This window comes from Anastrepha ludens, chromosome 5 (genome assembly GCF_028408465.1).
Source record: "Anastrepha ludens isolate Willacy chromosome 5, idAnaLude1.1, whole genome shotgun sequence".
NCBI classification, from domain to species: domain Eukaryota; kingdom Metazoa; phylum Arthropoda; class Insecta; order Diptera; family Tephritidae; genus Anastrepha; species Anastrepha ludens.
Window position 1 is genome coordinate 112,181,815 of NC_071501.1, and position 17,004 is coordinate 112,198,818.

Sequence of the window (17,004 nt, forward strand, 5' to 3'; positions counted from 1 at the left end):
CCTGGCATGCTTTTAACAAGCTTTTGCGTAGCTCGTCGACAAAGAGGGCCAAATTTTGCGAACTTGACGCACGAGTTGCTTGGAATTATGGACTGGCCTTCCAGCAAGATGCGTTGTCATAGTTACCCACACATTTTCAATGGGGTTAGCGTCTGAGAACTGGGAAGGCCAGTCCAATACTTTGACGCAATTTTCTTGTTTTGTTGTTTCTCAATGTGTTTTTTCTGAGAGCAGTGGTTTTGATGATGTGGGACGGTAGGATATATTTGCCTCCTTTCGTCGACGTTCGATGGTGTTGATACTCACATCTATTCCCTTTTTAGCAAGAACTGATCGTGTTTGGCGTAGTCCCAAAGAAGGGTCCCACTTAAAAGGTTGGACGATCACTTTATCCTGTTTTTTTGTTGTCACTCGCTTCAAGCCGCGCTTGGAAAAGTCATAAACATTTTTGTACAACTTATACCGCTGATTCCACATCACAACAAACTTTTTTGATTTTTAATTACTTTTGCAGCCGCGGCGTAAGATAATTTCGGTCCTTTCGAATGCGTGCATAAAAATACCGCCGCGAAACGCTTCGCATACTTTTCACTCATTTTTGTTCGGTTGCGTTTACGGGGAAGTCTCGAACGACACTAACCTGAGTTAGCGCTGGCGTCGTAGCTCTTGAGCGAGACTATTACGCAGCAAAAAGCAGAACGAAATATATGTATCTTGAAGTTACAAGAAAAAAACCGGTTCTTTTCTTCTGACGCAGACTGTAGAAGTAAATCAAAATATTCACGAAGAACTTTTCTCTAAAGCATTGGTTTTTTTTCACAGAATCTCAGCATAGTAGAAAACTTTAGTTTAATTAGTCAGTTATATGCCGACTGAAATTAAAAAAAAAAATTGCTATCCGGACCGTTTCCCTCTTAGTCATGGCTGAGCATCACCGGCACATGTAGAAGGTCACTGATTGCTCCTTTCTTCGACAGTCTGGGGCAGTCCGCCAACCTAAATCCCATCAATCTTCTCCATTATATCAACTCTTCTAATGGTTTGCTGTAGATATCTGCCCGTTGGAGGTCTCATAATAACATCAAGACGGCGCTTTAGCGCTGCTTGGGGGTGTGCCAGAGTGGTACTTGAACCACCAGCCTTTATTTAGTAGATCAATGAAAAGAGTATTTTTCCTCGTAATTTAATTTTTTCGACTTTAAATCCACTAAAATGAAGCTATTAACGAAAACTTTAAACTTTGATTAAGAAGTTGCGGCATCTGCAATAAGAAAACTGAATTACAGTTCAGTTGTCAGTCTGTCAGTTGTCAGAGTTCCCTAAGAAATTCCTACACTGCCAGCATTTAATGTTTGCAAAATTCTCAGAGGTGTAGACAAACATCTAAAATGCAAACACATGTGCCGGCATGCCCTACTGAGCTTCTAAAATAACTTGTTTTTGTTAGCTATTCTCTTAATTATTCCCATATCCCTTTACTTGTCTCCTCTCGTACAATACACAGCCGATAGCTAGCCGGCCTTTGGAGCTGTGTATTTATCTAGGTTTTGTTGGTAAATTGTTATTTAAGTAATTCCCAATTTGCGAAGGACATCGCTTCATATGTACGTAGTAGTCGCACTGTTGCTGCAGCAGACACGCACACACACATACGCATAACAGCTGATGCCGCTGTTAAACGCAATGCTTATTTAATATATTTGTACTTTACATCTACATACCCCCGTTTTTACGTGTGTGCCCGGTTGTATCGTTGGGCTTTCGTAATGTGTCTGCAAAATGAAAAGCATCGACTGAGGTCACATACTCACGTCCACTCTAAATGGAGGCTGGATTGAAATTGTTTTGTGAGTAGCACGCAACAAAAACGTGGGACTAAAGTAAATATTTTTGGCACATTTGTTTTCACTGGGTTAATGGGTAAGTAAATAGTAGCGGCGTGCGCCTAAAAGCCGATCGCATACGACATATAGTGTTGTATACGAGCACATATATACATATGTATACAGTGACTCACAGCTTATGTGATGCAGCAATATAAAAAAATTATTGAAATATCAAATATGGTATTTTCATTACAGAAAAAAATCTTATATTTTTTTTATTGTTTAATAACATGTTTTATTTAATAACAAAAAATAGCAAAAAATGTTTCTTCATAAAAAAGATATGGCAAATTAAAATAACTCAGTTACAGTTTTGAGGTCACAGCTTAAATGATGCACTAAATTAAAAGTATTCAAAAAACATAAACACATTAATATTTCGATTTTATGATTACGGCTAATATTTATTGTGGTTTCTTATTTTATTTTCCAGCACTGACCACAAATTCTCAATAAGTTGGGATCTGAACTCTGTGCAGGTGTCTGTACTACATGTGGGCAGTTCCAGATAAGCCAAGTTTTTACAATACCAAACGTATGCGTGGATCGTTGTCTTGGAAGAACCTAAACGAATCCCTAATGGAAATTTTACCCCCACTTTTTACTAAATTATCGTTTAGCAATACCATGTACATCTCTTTATTCATGTTTTCTTCGATAAATGTTAAGTTTCCGACGCCTGAATAGGGCATGCAACGCAAAATACATGGTTGAAGCGCGGTGTTCGGTTCTCTCCAAACGCAGAACTTCCCATCAGACCTGAAAAGGTTCAATTTGCTTTCACCTGCAAAAACAACGGACTTCCAGAACGAAATGTTTTCGTTCAAATGTTGTCTGCAAAACTCTATTCTTTCTTTTCTATTACGAGCATTAATCAACGGCTTATTTCGAGCAGTCCTTCCATCAACATTTTCTTTGGGCAGAACTCTACGAACAGTTTCAGGGTTGCAGATCTTGGCTAAGTACTTTTCGACTTCTTTCGTTAATTTTGGAGCGCTTAAATCGGGGTTTTCTTTAACTTTGCGAACAATCCTCTTCTTATCTGCATCATTAAATATTTTATTTGGAGCAAATCTGTCTTTATCTTCTATCCTGTTTTCGTGGCGAAACCTTTTTATAATGTGCTGGACGGTTGAGGCACTAATAGCAATAATTTATGCAATTTTTCGTTGGCTTTTGCGTATATTTTACAAAATTATAAGCATTAAATTTTAATTAGAACAGGCTAGAAAAATGTCATGTAGAAAAAACTAAAACTCCGAGACTAAATAACAAAAAAAATGCTAAAACAAGTTACGAAAATGGTAATCTGGCCAAACTGGAGCTAAAATCACGTAACTCGTTGTCAAATTCGCTGAGAGCAAAGTAACGGGACGACGATAGGCTCCATCTCATTATTCTTTCCATCATGATATTTATATAAAGGGGAAAAAGGGAAAATCAAAAATAAATAAATAGTTTGCAATATGTCGCACTGCTCTTATTATGAACCCAAGGGGATTTCTCCACTTACTCATTCTGTATATTTTTTTATTTTTATTTTTTTTTTTAATTTTTTTATATTTCTTTTTTTTAATTTCTTATTTTTTATTTTTATTCTTGGAGAAATTATACATTTAAAGCGCCTTCTCATTAATTGTAATTTTCTTTTAAGTGTTGCTATAATTTGTTTAAATTTCACTAGTAAATAATAAAAAAAAAGTGTTTCACTCACCCGCTTTCTCCTCTGTTGAAGTCACTGTTGTTGCGCTCGCTGCCGTTCCCAGCATCGACGATAAATTATGCAACTCAATCTTCTTTGTCTTCGCTATGTTACTGAAGAGGTCCGCGCCACCTACGCTGTTCGCTGCCGTTCCATCTTGCGGCGTCGCTGTCGCCGCACTGCCACTACTCCCACTACTACTCAGCACCTGCGCCAATTTCTTGCCCAATTGCAACGCCATTTGCTCATCCGGACTATCCGATTCGATTTCCGGACTTGTATCAGGCACCAATTCTAAGTAAGTTGTTTGTGAGACTGACAAATGCGCTACCTTATCGGCGCGATGTCTTCGTTGCAGCTCGTGCACAGCACGTGCTGTTGTCGGCGAGAGTATACCCGAAGTATCGGCTGATGTTATGCTGATCTCGCTAATCGGGCGTTCTTTGATAAGCGTGGGTAGATCGTTGAGGCCACGCGCTGCCAAACGATTGAATGGACGTGAAATTCTATCCACTTCATTGGCAGCTTCTGGGTGTAGTGGTTGTTGTTGTTGCTGCTGTTCGCCAATGCTGCGCGGTGAAATGGGGTCTGTAAAGAGTGAATCAGAACTTGTTGACATTTCCTTGAGTAGAATAATATCGTAGTTTTGTTGTTGTTGTTGTTGTGGCTGTTGCCGGTTGAACTGGCGACCGGAGACGAGCATGTTGTTGTACTCATCATAGACTTCTCCTTCGTCCAGTGCGTCTACAACAGTGCAGTAAAAAAGGCGATTTTGGAAAATTGTGCCACAGCAGCCAAAATGTGAGGTGATAAAAAGAATCAAATGTTAGAGAGAAATATTTCTTTCACTACTAAATACTTAGTATTGTGTCAAAGAGCGAAGTGTGGTGATGCAGCAGAATGGGAATGCGGATGCGTTGAGTTAAGGAATATCTGATAGGAAATGGCAGTTTCCAGTTTGGTTGGTAGTGAGTGAGAATTTTTTCAGAGTCTAAATAGTTTATGGAGAGTAAACACTTCTAGGAAATATTAGTAACAATAAGCTAAATGAGCAAATGAGCTATGATATTTCTAAACTAATCAATTTCAGATGAAACTTTTATCACCGGCATGAACCGTAGGTTGGAGTAAACGCTCGGATGATAAGCCAGAAGATCGTTTGAAAGATGAGATCATTCAGAAGCTTAGGTACACACATACACACATGGGATTCTAATCTTTTCACATAAAATAAATTTAATTAATTAAATTAAATGAAAAAGGCTACCCTTCCAAGTACAGAGTTTACCTTGCACAGCTTCACGATATTTTGCAATTATAGGGAAGCTTAGCTCATAATTTCGATATTCAGGTGCCATTTACTAAGATTTAGTTTTTAGTGAGCAGGCTTCGAATGGAAAGGATATGAAATCTCGGCAAGCAGTTATTAAAAAGTAAAAAAAAAAAAAATCGAGCTTCAGATAGACTATAACGTCAGCGTAGAAAGAGACGGAAATCTGGGGCAAAACATCCGGGGTATTCAAAACATATGGAAGGCATATATAGCTAGATAGATTCTTTATGAGGTTTGCACTTCGATCTCATGGCCTTTTGTGCCTTCTACTCATCACTGTACCTCATCCAGACACAGTTCCCTTATTAAACTCAAGATAGAGCTGGGTTAGATTGAGCGTAGAGCCAAGATATTTGGCACGGCTTCTATGAAGTACAGGGAATCCACGGAGGAGGTGTTGTTCCGACTCAATTTCTTCCCCATCTTCACAGCTCCGGCAGACGTTATTGTGAGGTACACTCATGCTACGAGCCAATCGTGCAGTTAGTTACATGTTATAACATCTGTAAGGTAGTTGATCTGTTGAATGCAACCAGACATTTTGTCCTTTTAAGCTTCAGTTTTGGCCAGAACGCTTTAGAGACCCTGCAGTTTGTTGCCAGAGCCCACCTTCTATTGGTTTCCGCGATTACGTTCAAGTCGATCGCTGTGTTTAGTTCGTTCAGAGGAAGGCTTATGCCCTGTACTACTCGCTCAAGGTCAAGCTCAGAGCTTTTCCTTACACACTCATCCGCTTTTTAATTTCTCTTCACTCCAGAGTGGATGTTGTTGGATAAGCGAGAGTGATCTCCTGCATTCTTTAACAGATCTCGAATTGATGCGCGTTGAGGCCAGTGATTCGATCGCTGCCTGATTATCAACAAAAATGCTAAGGATTGCCGGAGGTAAGTCCTTTAGTCTTATCGGTTTTGCTGCTTTGTCCATAGCGTAGATCTCAACTTGGAAGACGCTACACTGGTGTGGGAGTCTAAAGGAGCAATTTGATGATAAGTGTTCCGAGTACACTCTCGATCTAGTGTCATTGTCCATATGTAAGCCATAAATATGGTGACCACTTTCAATTGATATGGCTCTGGTATGACAATCCTTTCTGTCGGGTATTCGTATATTATAGTTTGTGTTCAAATCTATCTTGGGGGCCAGTTAGTCTGTTTTTGATGCATTTTGCAAGTGTTATGCGGTTGGCAGAATTGATGCAAGACCGTGCGTGTTTTTTGTGAGCATTTCTGCTGTTTTAATCCTAGAAACAGATTTCTCCGCCATCCCTTTAACATTAATATTAATGAGTGGAATATGCCACTTCCGAAGCCGCCTGAGGCGAAAGGAATACTCTTCAGCCATTTTGAACAAGTTTTGTTGTTCGAAGTAGCATAGGCAACCTTTCCATCGTTTTGAGATCAAAGGAGACTGCAAGCAATACAATATTCTTTTGATTTACAAAGCGGAGACAATTGGCATGGATGCGCAATTTCTACTAAAATCAAAAAATAATTTTAAGGAATCGTTAGGAGAACCCCAAAGATGCCATATATCAAACAAGAATGATTGATTACCAGGCTTCGCTTTCAGCTTTGATGAAAAACGACATTGAGCGAGTACGAGTAGCAGAACTCTGCCCACTCATGTGCCACGCTTTCACATAATCGTCTAATCAATCGTTGCTCACAGGGTAACGAATTAGCAAGAGTGTGGACTGTGTTCATGTTTTTTTTCGTATATCACCAAGGCAGTCTCAGTTTTTTCGTAAGCAAACCGTAGTCATGACCCCAGTTACTTCAGCTAATCAGCTGATTGTTTCAAATTTGCTGAGAACCGTTTAACGGTCTAATGCTGACCACACCTTCCGAATTTTATTTACCATGCATATCAATAAAACTTGGAGAGGTGGGCGTATTTACCTTGACTGGTATCTCGCCATGAGGAGAGTTGGAGTAGTAGCTCTGCTTTCGTTCAAACTTCACATTCCAAGTTTACCCCACTTCATATTGCAAGGCTGATACTCATGATTTATTTTTAGTCACCATTAGTTACGTCAATAAACCGAGCATTCCGTTCGCTAAAAAATACAGCTCGAAGTTTTTGAATACTTGCGCGTTCATAATCAATCTTCCCACCATCTGCTTGGCATAAACAATTAAAGTACAAAATTTATGACATCAAACTTTTAATAAGCAGCCAATTTATGGGTGCTTTTCTTGGCAAAGTCATACTTTACGTTCTGTAAATATTGTTTTTTTTTTTCTTTTTTATTGTCTTCCAGCACAGCCTACACATGACAATTAAAGGCTTTCAGAGTCAGACACAAAAAAAAAAAGCCAACAGTGGCTTTGTAAACAAAAGTCAGATGCCGGAAGATAATGCGAACCAAAGAATTTAAAAACTCACTTCCAGTGCTCTTTCGGGAGAAGACAAACCAGAGAGAGAGAGAGAGAGAGAGGGCAGAGAAGACTGGAAATATAATAATAAAGCAGCACAGGGAATGAAAGCAAGAAAAGGCCGTAGAAGTAAATTTAGCCCGTTAAGAACCAATGATTTAAAATTAAAATTAATCACACAAACAATTATTGTGAAATACTTAAATACATAAAATATAAATTGCATGATTTGAGAGAAAAATTCTAAAAAATGCAAAGCATCGAAAAATTACCGGAAGCATGTTAAGGTCGTAGGCTGGTAGGCGAAGGTCATGTGTAGAATTAAAGTAGGACTTTTTGTTGCTAAAAACGCTATATTTGTGGCAAAGTAGCTGCATTATATATTTCTTTGATTTCCATGCGCAAATACCGTAAAAAATGAGGTTGCGCCGCTTCATGCTGGTTCATTTTCTGCTTTGCTAGGTTAAGGGACACGCTCGAGCACTACATGCAAAACAATACCTACATACATACATATGTATGTATTTATGTATATATTAACATAGATATGTATGCATGCATAGGCGCGCTTGCAGACTGTTTGTGGCTACTCGCTTGGAACTGGAATTTGTACCGCGGAGCCGCTGAACTGTGAAGGAGGTTGCGTGCAACATGACATGGCAGCAAAATGACCAAATCGGAATTAGCGGCAACTAAACATTTAGACTAGTTGTTTGTATGTATGGTAGATAGGTATGTACAAATAATGCGTAGAAGGTGGAGTTGAAGGTTTTGGCAGAAGCTGAGTGCGGAAGGGGATTGTGATGAAGCATTGAAAAATAACTGAATGGAAAGTGGTCTGACAAGCGTGGCAAGTTTGCGTTCTGACTGGGCGATTGGGTGCAAAGTGATGTGGCTGATTTTCTTTCATTTATTTCGTTTTAGTTTTATTTCGAAATTTTCTTGGAGCAGAAATTTTATTTTTAAATAATTTAAAATTTATTTTAAATAAATTTAAAATTATGTTTTAAAAAAAATTATTTAAATAAATTTGATTAAATTTAAAATTATTTAATATTTAATTTAAATTATTCAAAATTTAATTTAAAATTATTTAAAATTTAATTTAAAATTATTTAAAATTTTATTTAAAATTATTTAAAATTTATTTCAAATTAAATAAATTAACACGAAATTTATTTTTACACAAATTTAAAATTAATTTCATATGGTTATATATATCATATATTTATTTTTTGATTTTGTATGAAGCTTCTTCTTGTTTTTATTTTGTTTAAATTTTATTTAGTTCTCAAGTCGTATTTCTTTATTCCACTTCGGTTTATCTTAATTATTTTTATAGATTTAGGGTCTTCTTCATTCACCCTGGATTGTACTTAATTTCGTTCTAAATTACATGCACGTACATATATAATTTAATTTTAGTTATTCTTATATGATTTCACAATTTCCAATACAATTCATTTTAACAATTCATTGTAATTAATTTATTACACACTTACGATGCTTAAATTTTTTTTTTAATTTTTAGTTTATTTTATTTTATATTTAATTTATTTTTTTAAATTAATTTTAATTTATTTTATTTCATATTAACTTTTTTTTATATATTTTATAAACTTTACTTTATTTTTGTTTGTAATTTACTTCACTTTACTTTATTTTATTATTATTTTTAATCACTTTATATAATTTTATATTTATTGCATGTTCACTATATTTTCTTTTATTTACTTTGCTTTACTTTAATTTATTTTACTTCACTTCGTTTTATTTTATTTTACTTAACTTTATTGCATTTTACTTATTTTATTGTATTTCCATATATCAGTTAATTTATAATCTTTTTTCATGTATTCGCTTAATTTCTTATTGAATATTATCTTAAAAAATGGGATGACAATTTGATCATAGTAGATCATAAGATGCACACACACGTACGCATACACACATCTATTCACTACCAGCTACTCACTGCTCAAGTACCGTTTCAAAAAAATCTATACATAGTACTCGTACATGTTTTAAAATATACAAATTCGGCTAATTAGTGAAAACTACAAATAGTTATAAAGTATTTCAACTGTTTGTTTCACTACCAGATTGTTTTTGTGTTTTCCTATTTTGCCCACCTGTGGCTTCTTTGCGTGCGACTGCACTATCCGCTTCCACCGTCTTTCTGTGCACACTTTCCTCTTGCTTTTTTCCTTGTTCTCGATATTGAACTTCAACACGTTTTATGGCATTCGCCGTTTTCCATGATTCTGTTTGCACGACCAACCTGCGCGAGCACAATGTCTTCTCATGCTTTGTAATTTGCTTGAATTTTTCAGATTTTTCACTGTCAACACACTGATCCGTTGGTTCATTAATTTCACCTTTTCTTTGTCTTTGATCTTTGATACTTTGTGGATTTGCTATGCCACAACCACAATCACCAGCAACAACAAGACTAATCGATTGCGCCCCTTCACAATCACTACTAATAACACTTTTTGACGTTTTAACTCGTTCTTCATTTGTCGGCGATGCGTTGCCTGTGAAATGTAAAGCATTACTAAAATCACACTGGAAATTGGTTTGTGTGATTTATAAATTGGTAGTAGAACTCTAGCTGGAGCTTCAGTTGGAGCTGTGTCTGCTTTGTTGCTGTCTTCCAGCAAAGAAAGCCAGCCAAACAAAACGAACGTTGAAAGCAATAGTGGTAGAAGAGTTGGAAGGCGCGGAGCGGCGTGACGCTTATATTGGCCGTCAGTGCTGTTCACTTGGTAGCTTTTGTATTTTGGAGAGTTGGGATTGAGGTGGTATGGAATCGGTGTTCCAAGGTGTGTTATATGTATTTAAACTTTAATGCATGTTAAACACTCATACATACCTACTAAGTAGTCGCGTGTTGAAGGTGTAAAACGGAAATTCATATGTACATATATATGAGCAGTAAAGGCTCTTGGGGGAAGCTAATCAAATTAATAAGCTCGCATACTCGTATATGTAAAGTAAATCACCTGAGGTCATGCAGGCATTCGAAGGCCAGTCGGTGGTCAATCTATTTATATACTATATGTGACCGAAAGCATACTAGACGTAAAGCGTGGCGACATATTTACACACAAGGATCAATTGACATAGAATTACCTAAATTTTAAGCTGTCTTCAAATTATACACTTTCCTAACCCTTAAACATCATCTGCGTTTCAGAAACTGTATCAATATTTCAGAATGTGGAATGAAGTTGAATTCTCTAACTTCCCCAAGTAAAAGTTGAATATAGGAGATCTGATATGTGCTGTAGCGAGGAAGATCACTTCTTCGGGCATTTAAAAAATAGGAATCAAAATATGTAAACTAAGGCACGGGTATGACCAAGTAAAACAGAAAAGATTTAAGCTCTTGAATTCCAAAAATTTAAAATAGTGTAATATTAAACATTTCAGAACCTTCCAAAGTCGGCATGAGATGATGAAAAATGCCTATGTTAGATGGTAAGTACTATGAAAGCAGCTAAATCTATCTAAATTCGGAGCAATTCTGAAATTTTTATCTTGTTTACAAAAATTTAACTCAAAATTTGTAACCGAATAAATTTGCTTTGAAAGAATACCGTCATCTGGAACAAGGCGCATAAGGAAGGTAAAACTTGAAACATTATCAAGCTTTATTGTTTAAACATTACATTGAGCCACATTATCAAGCTTTATTGTGTAAAGTTAATATGTCTTTGTTAAGCTCAAAAGTGGAATCATATCATAGCAAATTATATTATATGATAGATGAGTTCAGGGGAGTTTTCTTAAAGTGCTTCCACATTGGAGATGCATTAAGCAGAAACGGAAGGTTTTTTAGAAAAACATAATTTATTGGACCGCTTTAACTGAGAAGGGCAAAGCTTATAATGCATTACATTTATTTTGGATGATCATGAAATTAAGTTCAAGGTAACCCACAGTTCGTAGGTTTGAATTTCCGTACATGAAACACCAAAATGAAGAAAAAGCTTTTCTAATATCGGTCGCCACTCGTCAGGCACCTCTGAGTGTATTTCTGCCATAAAAAAGTTTCTCATAAAAAATATTTGCCATTCGGAGTTGGCTTAAAACTGTAGTACCCGCCATTTGTGAAACAATAACAAGGCGTATGCTACAAATTGGAGGAGGAGCTCGGCCAAACACCCAAAAAGGGTGTAAGCGCCAATTACATATATATAACCCACAGTATTATCTATAAAAACGATTGGAAAATCTTTTCTTGCACGCGATTTTTTTTTTAAACTTAAAATCTCCTAAAATATTAGTCATTTCCAACTGTCGACAAAGAAAAACACTCTTTCGAAGCCAATACATGATAACTCACTTTTTTTGTTTCTTTTTAATTAATATTCATTATGACGTCCTGTTCTCTATTTATTTTGAATTAATATTCTTTATGGCGCCCTCTTTCATTGGAATATTTTTGCTAACACTTTTATCAGTCCAGTGTAAACTCTACACCATCGCATTTGTTCAACACTGACGACAGTCTCTCCGTCCATTCTATCAGCACTGACTGAGCCTCTCTTTCACCGTACTTTGCACTCACAAAATCACGCTTTTGACGCTTCACCTTCCCCCCGACATAAATACAATGAGGTTTTTTATTATTACTCTACTACCAGTGGTTATGTGTGTGGATACTCTACCATTTCGCTTTGAGCTGACATTCCACTTAGTAGCGTCGTTATTGTCTATGGTTGTGCGAGACGCTGGAAGCTCTTGGAAACTTTCCACCACCGCGCTAGATCCAACTGTTGATTCTTCCAATTGTTTGTAGGCATGTTTTCGAGTTTGTTTTGCTTGCTTGCTTCTAAAATTCGTTCTCTGCTGTGCTGTACCATCATTGCCCCCGCTTTCTTCGTCGTCATAGTCTAACCAATCGCGCTCATCGTCCGTTGCGCTGCCTACATCGGCTGCTGTTGTGGTTTCAATTGCTTCGCTGCTGCTATTATTGGCGACCGCAGCGAAGAGATGCTCAATGAACTCACGGTGATCTTCATTATCTTGTTTTGCTGGTGTTTGCTCAACCTTTAGTGCGCTTGTTGTTGTGGGTGTTGTATGCTCAAAATCGTTTGATGGCTTTACTTTATTAGCTGTTGCAGTTATTTCGTCTGCCTTTTCATGCTGTGCCGTTATCACCACCTGTTGTGAGCGCGCTGTACTCTCTTTTGTAATATCGCTCAGAAGTTCTTTTGTCTCAGGTGGCTTTGGTGCAAGACGCTTTTGTTTGCTACCTGTACTCTTTTTGTAATCTTCTGTTGCTGCCGACTCTTCGGGCTCATAATCAACTTTTCTGCTGAAGAGTTTTGATATCTTTTTCTTTGCCGATTGTGGTTTTTGGGGTTTCCCTGCGCGTGTTAGTAATTTTAATAATTAAGATGTTCAAGAGATTAATTGTTAACAATGGCTGTGGGATTCATTAAAAATCTTAACAGAACTATTTCTTACATTTCGTAACATTAACTCCAAAACAAGTTTAAGAACTCCAAAACGGCATGCAAGGAATTTAGTTTGTATTTATGTAGATGCAGAATTATTTATTGTAGATAAGAGTATACATTTTATTAGAACACATTTGTAGAAAGAGATTTTGAAAGAAGCAACTACTTGGTACAACTACTTGGTTTTTCGAGATATGCAAATACATATTTATACAAACTTACATACATACACATAGAAATATGAATGATGGTTAGCTATTATGAGCTTACATACTTTTTTTTTTTTAAAGGCATTCAAATCGAGTTTATTTGTAAACTGCCATTGGCTTTGCCTCTATTAGATATAATATAAATATTACGAGTAAAATATATGAGTAAACTGTAAAATATTGCTTCGAGATATCGATGTTGAAGGTTGTTCAGCAACATTTTGCGTTGCAGCAGGAATATCCTCAACCTATCGACTAGTTTTTGGACTGAAAGTCCTTTTTCTATAATCGACAGAACCAGTCTCTTGAAATTTTTTCACTAACCTTTGAATTGCCGACTCATACGGACGACTACTTTCAACAATAAAAACACCTAGGCTATCTACCGCCTAGGAATTATTCACTACTGACATCTAGGGGTCGCTTTTGAAATACCCCTTTCAATAAGAAAGATGAACTATATTAAATCTCAGTTGTAAATTACAAACGATTGTTTATAAAAAACGGCTATATTTTAAGCAAAATTTACGAACTGTTATCTGCAACTTTCACCTGTCATGAAATGCTTATTAAGTTAGGTTAGGGTGATGCACAAAAAGTAACACATTTAGATGTATAAAAAGTCAGAGTCTGTCGTTATAACACTAAAAGTAGAGAGTAGAAAACAGAAAGTTGAAGTGCTGATAAACGGATAGCACGATAATTTGAACGATAATAAAATGAGGTCTATTAAAGAATTGCCGTATGTAATTGGTGACTAATATTCCTCTTTGAAAGGTACGCTAGAGTATCGATAAATTAATAACTAAGATATTTAAAGCTTGGACTTTCGACAAGAGAGCAGCTGAAGGGAAGATGCTGGGGCGATTCCTTCGAATGGAGCTCCTAACATGGAATTAATAGAGCTACAGTAAAGGCTCAATGTAATGTTGAGCCAAAGTTCCCGCATCCAACAAAAATACTCCTACAAGCATTGAGAGTTGCATATTGATTAGTCTGTCTTTATATTTTAATAAAACTCGAAATCGAATTCAATTAAGATCTTAATGTGTTCAAGCGAGTTGTGCTTATTACTGAAGTTGAATTATTTTAGAAAATAATTGAATAATTTTTAGATTTATTGAATGTTCAATATTTTGGTATAGAGTTTTTAAGGGGTTAGGGGTAGTCAGAGGCCCGAAAAAATGATGATTTTCAAAAAAATTTTTTGCTAGTCAATTGCTTTATTTTACAAAAATTAAAACATAGCATTAATGCATCATGTTTCGACTTGACTTTAGCTAAATTAAAAAAAAAAAAAATAGTTGTAAAAGTTATCGCTGTTTGTGTGGAGCCCGATGCCGCAGAATTCCCTGGCGTTGATCATCACAAGTCCTTGGAGATTCATCTAAACTCATTCAGACAAGAGAAATGAATTTTATTAATGTATCATCTTGCGCCTGGTCCAAGCGTTTTTTTCAAAATTAACAACATGGTGGCCTCAAGAAATATTTTTCAGATTTTCGAGAAAAAAACCGACAATTAATTGTTTAAAAAAAGGGAAATTTTTGAAAAATAAATCAAAATTTTTGAAAAAAGAAATCCTTCGTGCCTGAATGAGTTTTTTACGCTTTTCAAAAGCAGTATACATTTTATAGAAATCTACCAAGCTATTTTTAAGTTACAGTGATCACCAGTTCAAAAACATAGTTTTGAGAAAAACGCATTTAAAATTTTGCTGGAGCGCCCGAGCGCCCTTTGTTAATTGCTGAATAACCCGAAAAGTATTTGTCGGATTCACCTCAAATTTCCACACAATATTTTTAAGAAATTATACTTTAAGAAAATGCAAAAAAAAAAAATTAAATTTTTTGAAAATTATGTCTACCTCTAGCCACTTAAAGTGGAATATCTTCGGCTTCTTTGACAATTCTTTAAATTTTATTTTTGTTGTTGTTTTTTTGTTGTTTTTAGTTGTTCAGCATAAAATGTATTTTATTAAAAAATTTTTGAAGAAAAATTATAGAATATTTTTGAGTTCCAAATTTTCGGAAAATAAATTTTTCTTATAAATTTTGATGGCCAAGCTGCTTCGTGGCCTGCCTTTTTCAAATTTCAATTTTTTTGTTCTCATATCTCTAATTCTCTTATTAGACTTCTGAAATGCTTAGCTGGACTTGATGTGTGCTTACAGACAAATCGGCATACCTCTGAGCTCAATAAAAAAGCAATTAAAAGATAATTAACTCGCACACACTTTCAACTCTGTGCCTCTTCTCTATCTCAGCCTACATTTTCCTTAACCGGTCCCGGTGGTCTAGAGCTCGAAAATTTAGGGTATTCGAGGAATTTTTTTTTACAATAAAAAAATGGAAATCGATATTAAAATATTTTAGGCTTTTTATTTAACTTCTTTTAATAGTTTTAAAAATGGTGCTGAAGTTGACCATCCCAAAAAAGTGGACCTGGAGGGTGTAGCCCATTTTGGCTCTTCTATTTATCTGAAGCACAAAAACTAAAAAAATTATTTATCAGTATGACTGTAGCTAAATATGTCCCGCTACTAGGAAAACAAAAATTGACAAAATTGCACGGTTTCGAATTTGACACTCTAAAAATCGGTTTTTTTTTTAATTTTTTAATAAAAAAAATACAAAATAATTGAAATAATAAAATGATTCTAGTACGGGCGATGGCCATTGATGTTGTGAACAACATATAAAAACTTCAGACGATTCGGTTGTAGTGTTTTATTTTTTTACAACATCAGGCCGAAAAAAGTCGTTTCGAGATGAATGCGTTTAAAGTTTGAGGTATAGGAGCGCGCGGACCGCTCTCTACCTACATAGTTAATGGGCTGTAGAAGCTATAATATTGGGAATTTCCGCATCAAAGTTTCACAGTATATTCTTAAGATTCTATACTTTCGAAATATCGAAAAAACAAAAAATCGATTTTTTGAAATTTCTAGACCACCGGGTCTAGCCCTTAAGCTAATCCAAATCAAATGAATGTAAATATTTCGAGCCGAGCACACAAACACACCGACATGCAGAGCAAAATTGACGATCTGTCCTCAACCTCATTGAATGCAGGGCTAAAAATAAATCACGAGAAAACAAAAGCCATACAAATTTGATCGACTAGCAGCCGCCCGTTCCTCTTAAATGGTGATCAAATTGAAAACGTTGACACCTTTACCTACTTGGGTAGTATCATTGCCGCTGAAGACAGTGCGAAACTAGACGTTATCACCAAAATAAATAAAGCAAACGGCGCGTATGCACAGCTCTAGTCTTGGAGCATCCTCAGCATACATATAAAATTACGGATCTTAAAGACAAATGTACTATCAGTACTCTTGTATGGATCGGAGACCTGGCTCACAAATAATTGGATCGAAAACAAAATTCAAAGCCGTGTGAACAGATGTTTACGCAGGATATTGAAGATCTGGTGGCCCAACACCATAAGTAACGGCGATCTATACGAGAGGTGCAAAATCCAGCCGGTAGCTAACATGATAAAACTGCGAATGTGGAGGTGGTTAGGGCATACGATCGCAAGGACTCAAATGAAAACTGTAGTCAAGCACTGGATTGGAATCCACAAGGTGCTCGCGAGGTTGGCCGTCTAAAAATATTTTGGAGGAGAACTGTCCAGAAGGAAGTTGAAACGTCTGGAAAAACTTGGATCGGATGCAAGCTCCTTGCAAAAAATATCACCAGATGGAGGTGTTTTACTGAGGCCCTATGCACCAGTGTGAGAAACAGGATGATGCCACAAATTTATTCTTCTCAAATGTGAAAAATTCAATTCTTTGTAATTGAAATTCGGTTATTCAAAATACAACTCGCTTATTTTCATCCCTAAGTTTTTAATTCGAAAAAGCGATCTATCTCTTCCCAAATTTCCCGAAAGGCTTTTCGTTCTCATAACTGGATATTTGAATATGAAGAATTTTGGTATTTTGCCGTGTTAAATCGCATTTCGCAGACTTTATTTTCAAAACGCGCACATACCAAAGCGCCTACAGCGCCATTTGAGAG

At 36.1% G+C, this 17,004-nt stretch overlaps 1 protein-coding gene across 7 annotated transcripts in view; it reads right to left on the bottom strand.

Moving 5' to 3' along the window:
• Positions 1 to 17,004, bottom strand: part of LOC128865155 (protein cappuccino) — a 162,347-nt gene that overhangs the window by 57,719 nt on the left and 87,624 nt on the right. For 5 of the 7 annotated variants that reach the window (XM_054105212.1, XM_054105214.1, XM_054105218.1 and 2 more), the window contains 3 exons: positions 11,973 to 12,674; positions 9,429 to 9,833; positions 3,601 to 4,332 (listed from right to left, as the gene is read on the bottom strand). In XM_054105212.1, the coding sequence (XP_053961187.1) occupies positions 3,601 to 4,332; positions 9,429 to 9,833; positions 11,973 to 12,674 (1,839 nt within the window). The remainder of the gene's footprint in view (positions 1 to 3,600; positions 4,333 to 9,428; positions 9,834 to 11,972; positions 12,675 to 17,004) is intronic. The other 2 variants (XM_054105213.1, XM_054105219.1) reach the window with 2 other exon arrangements.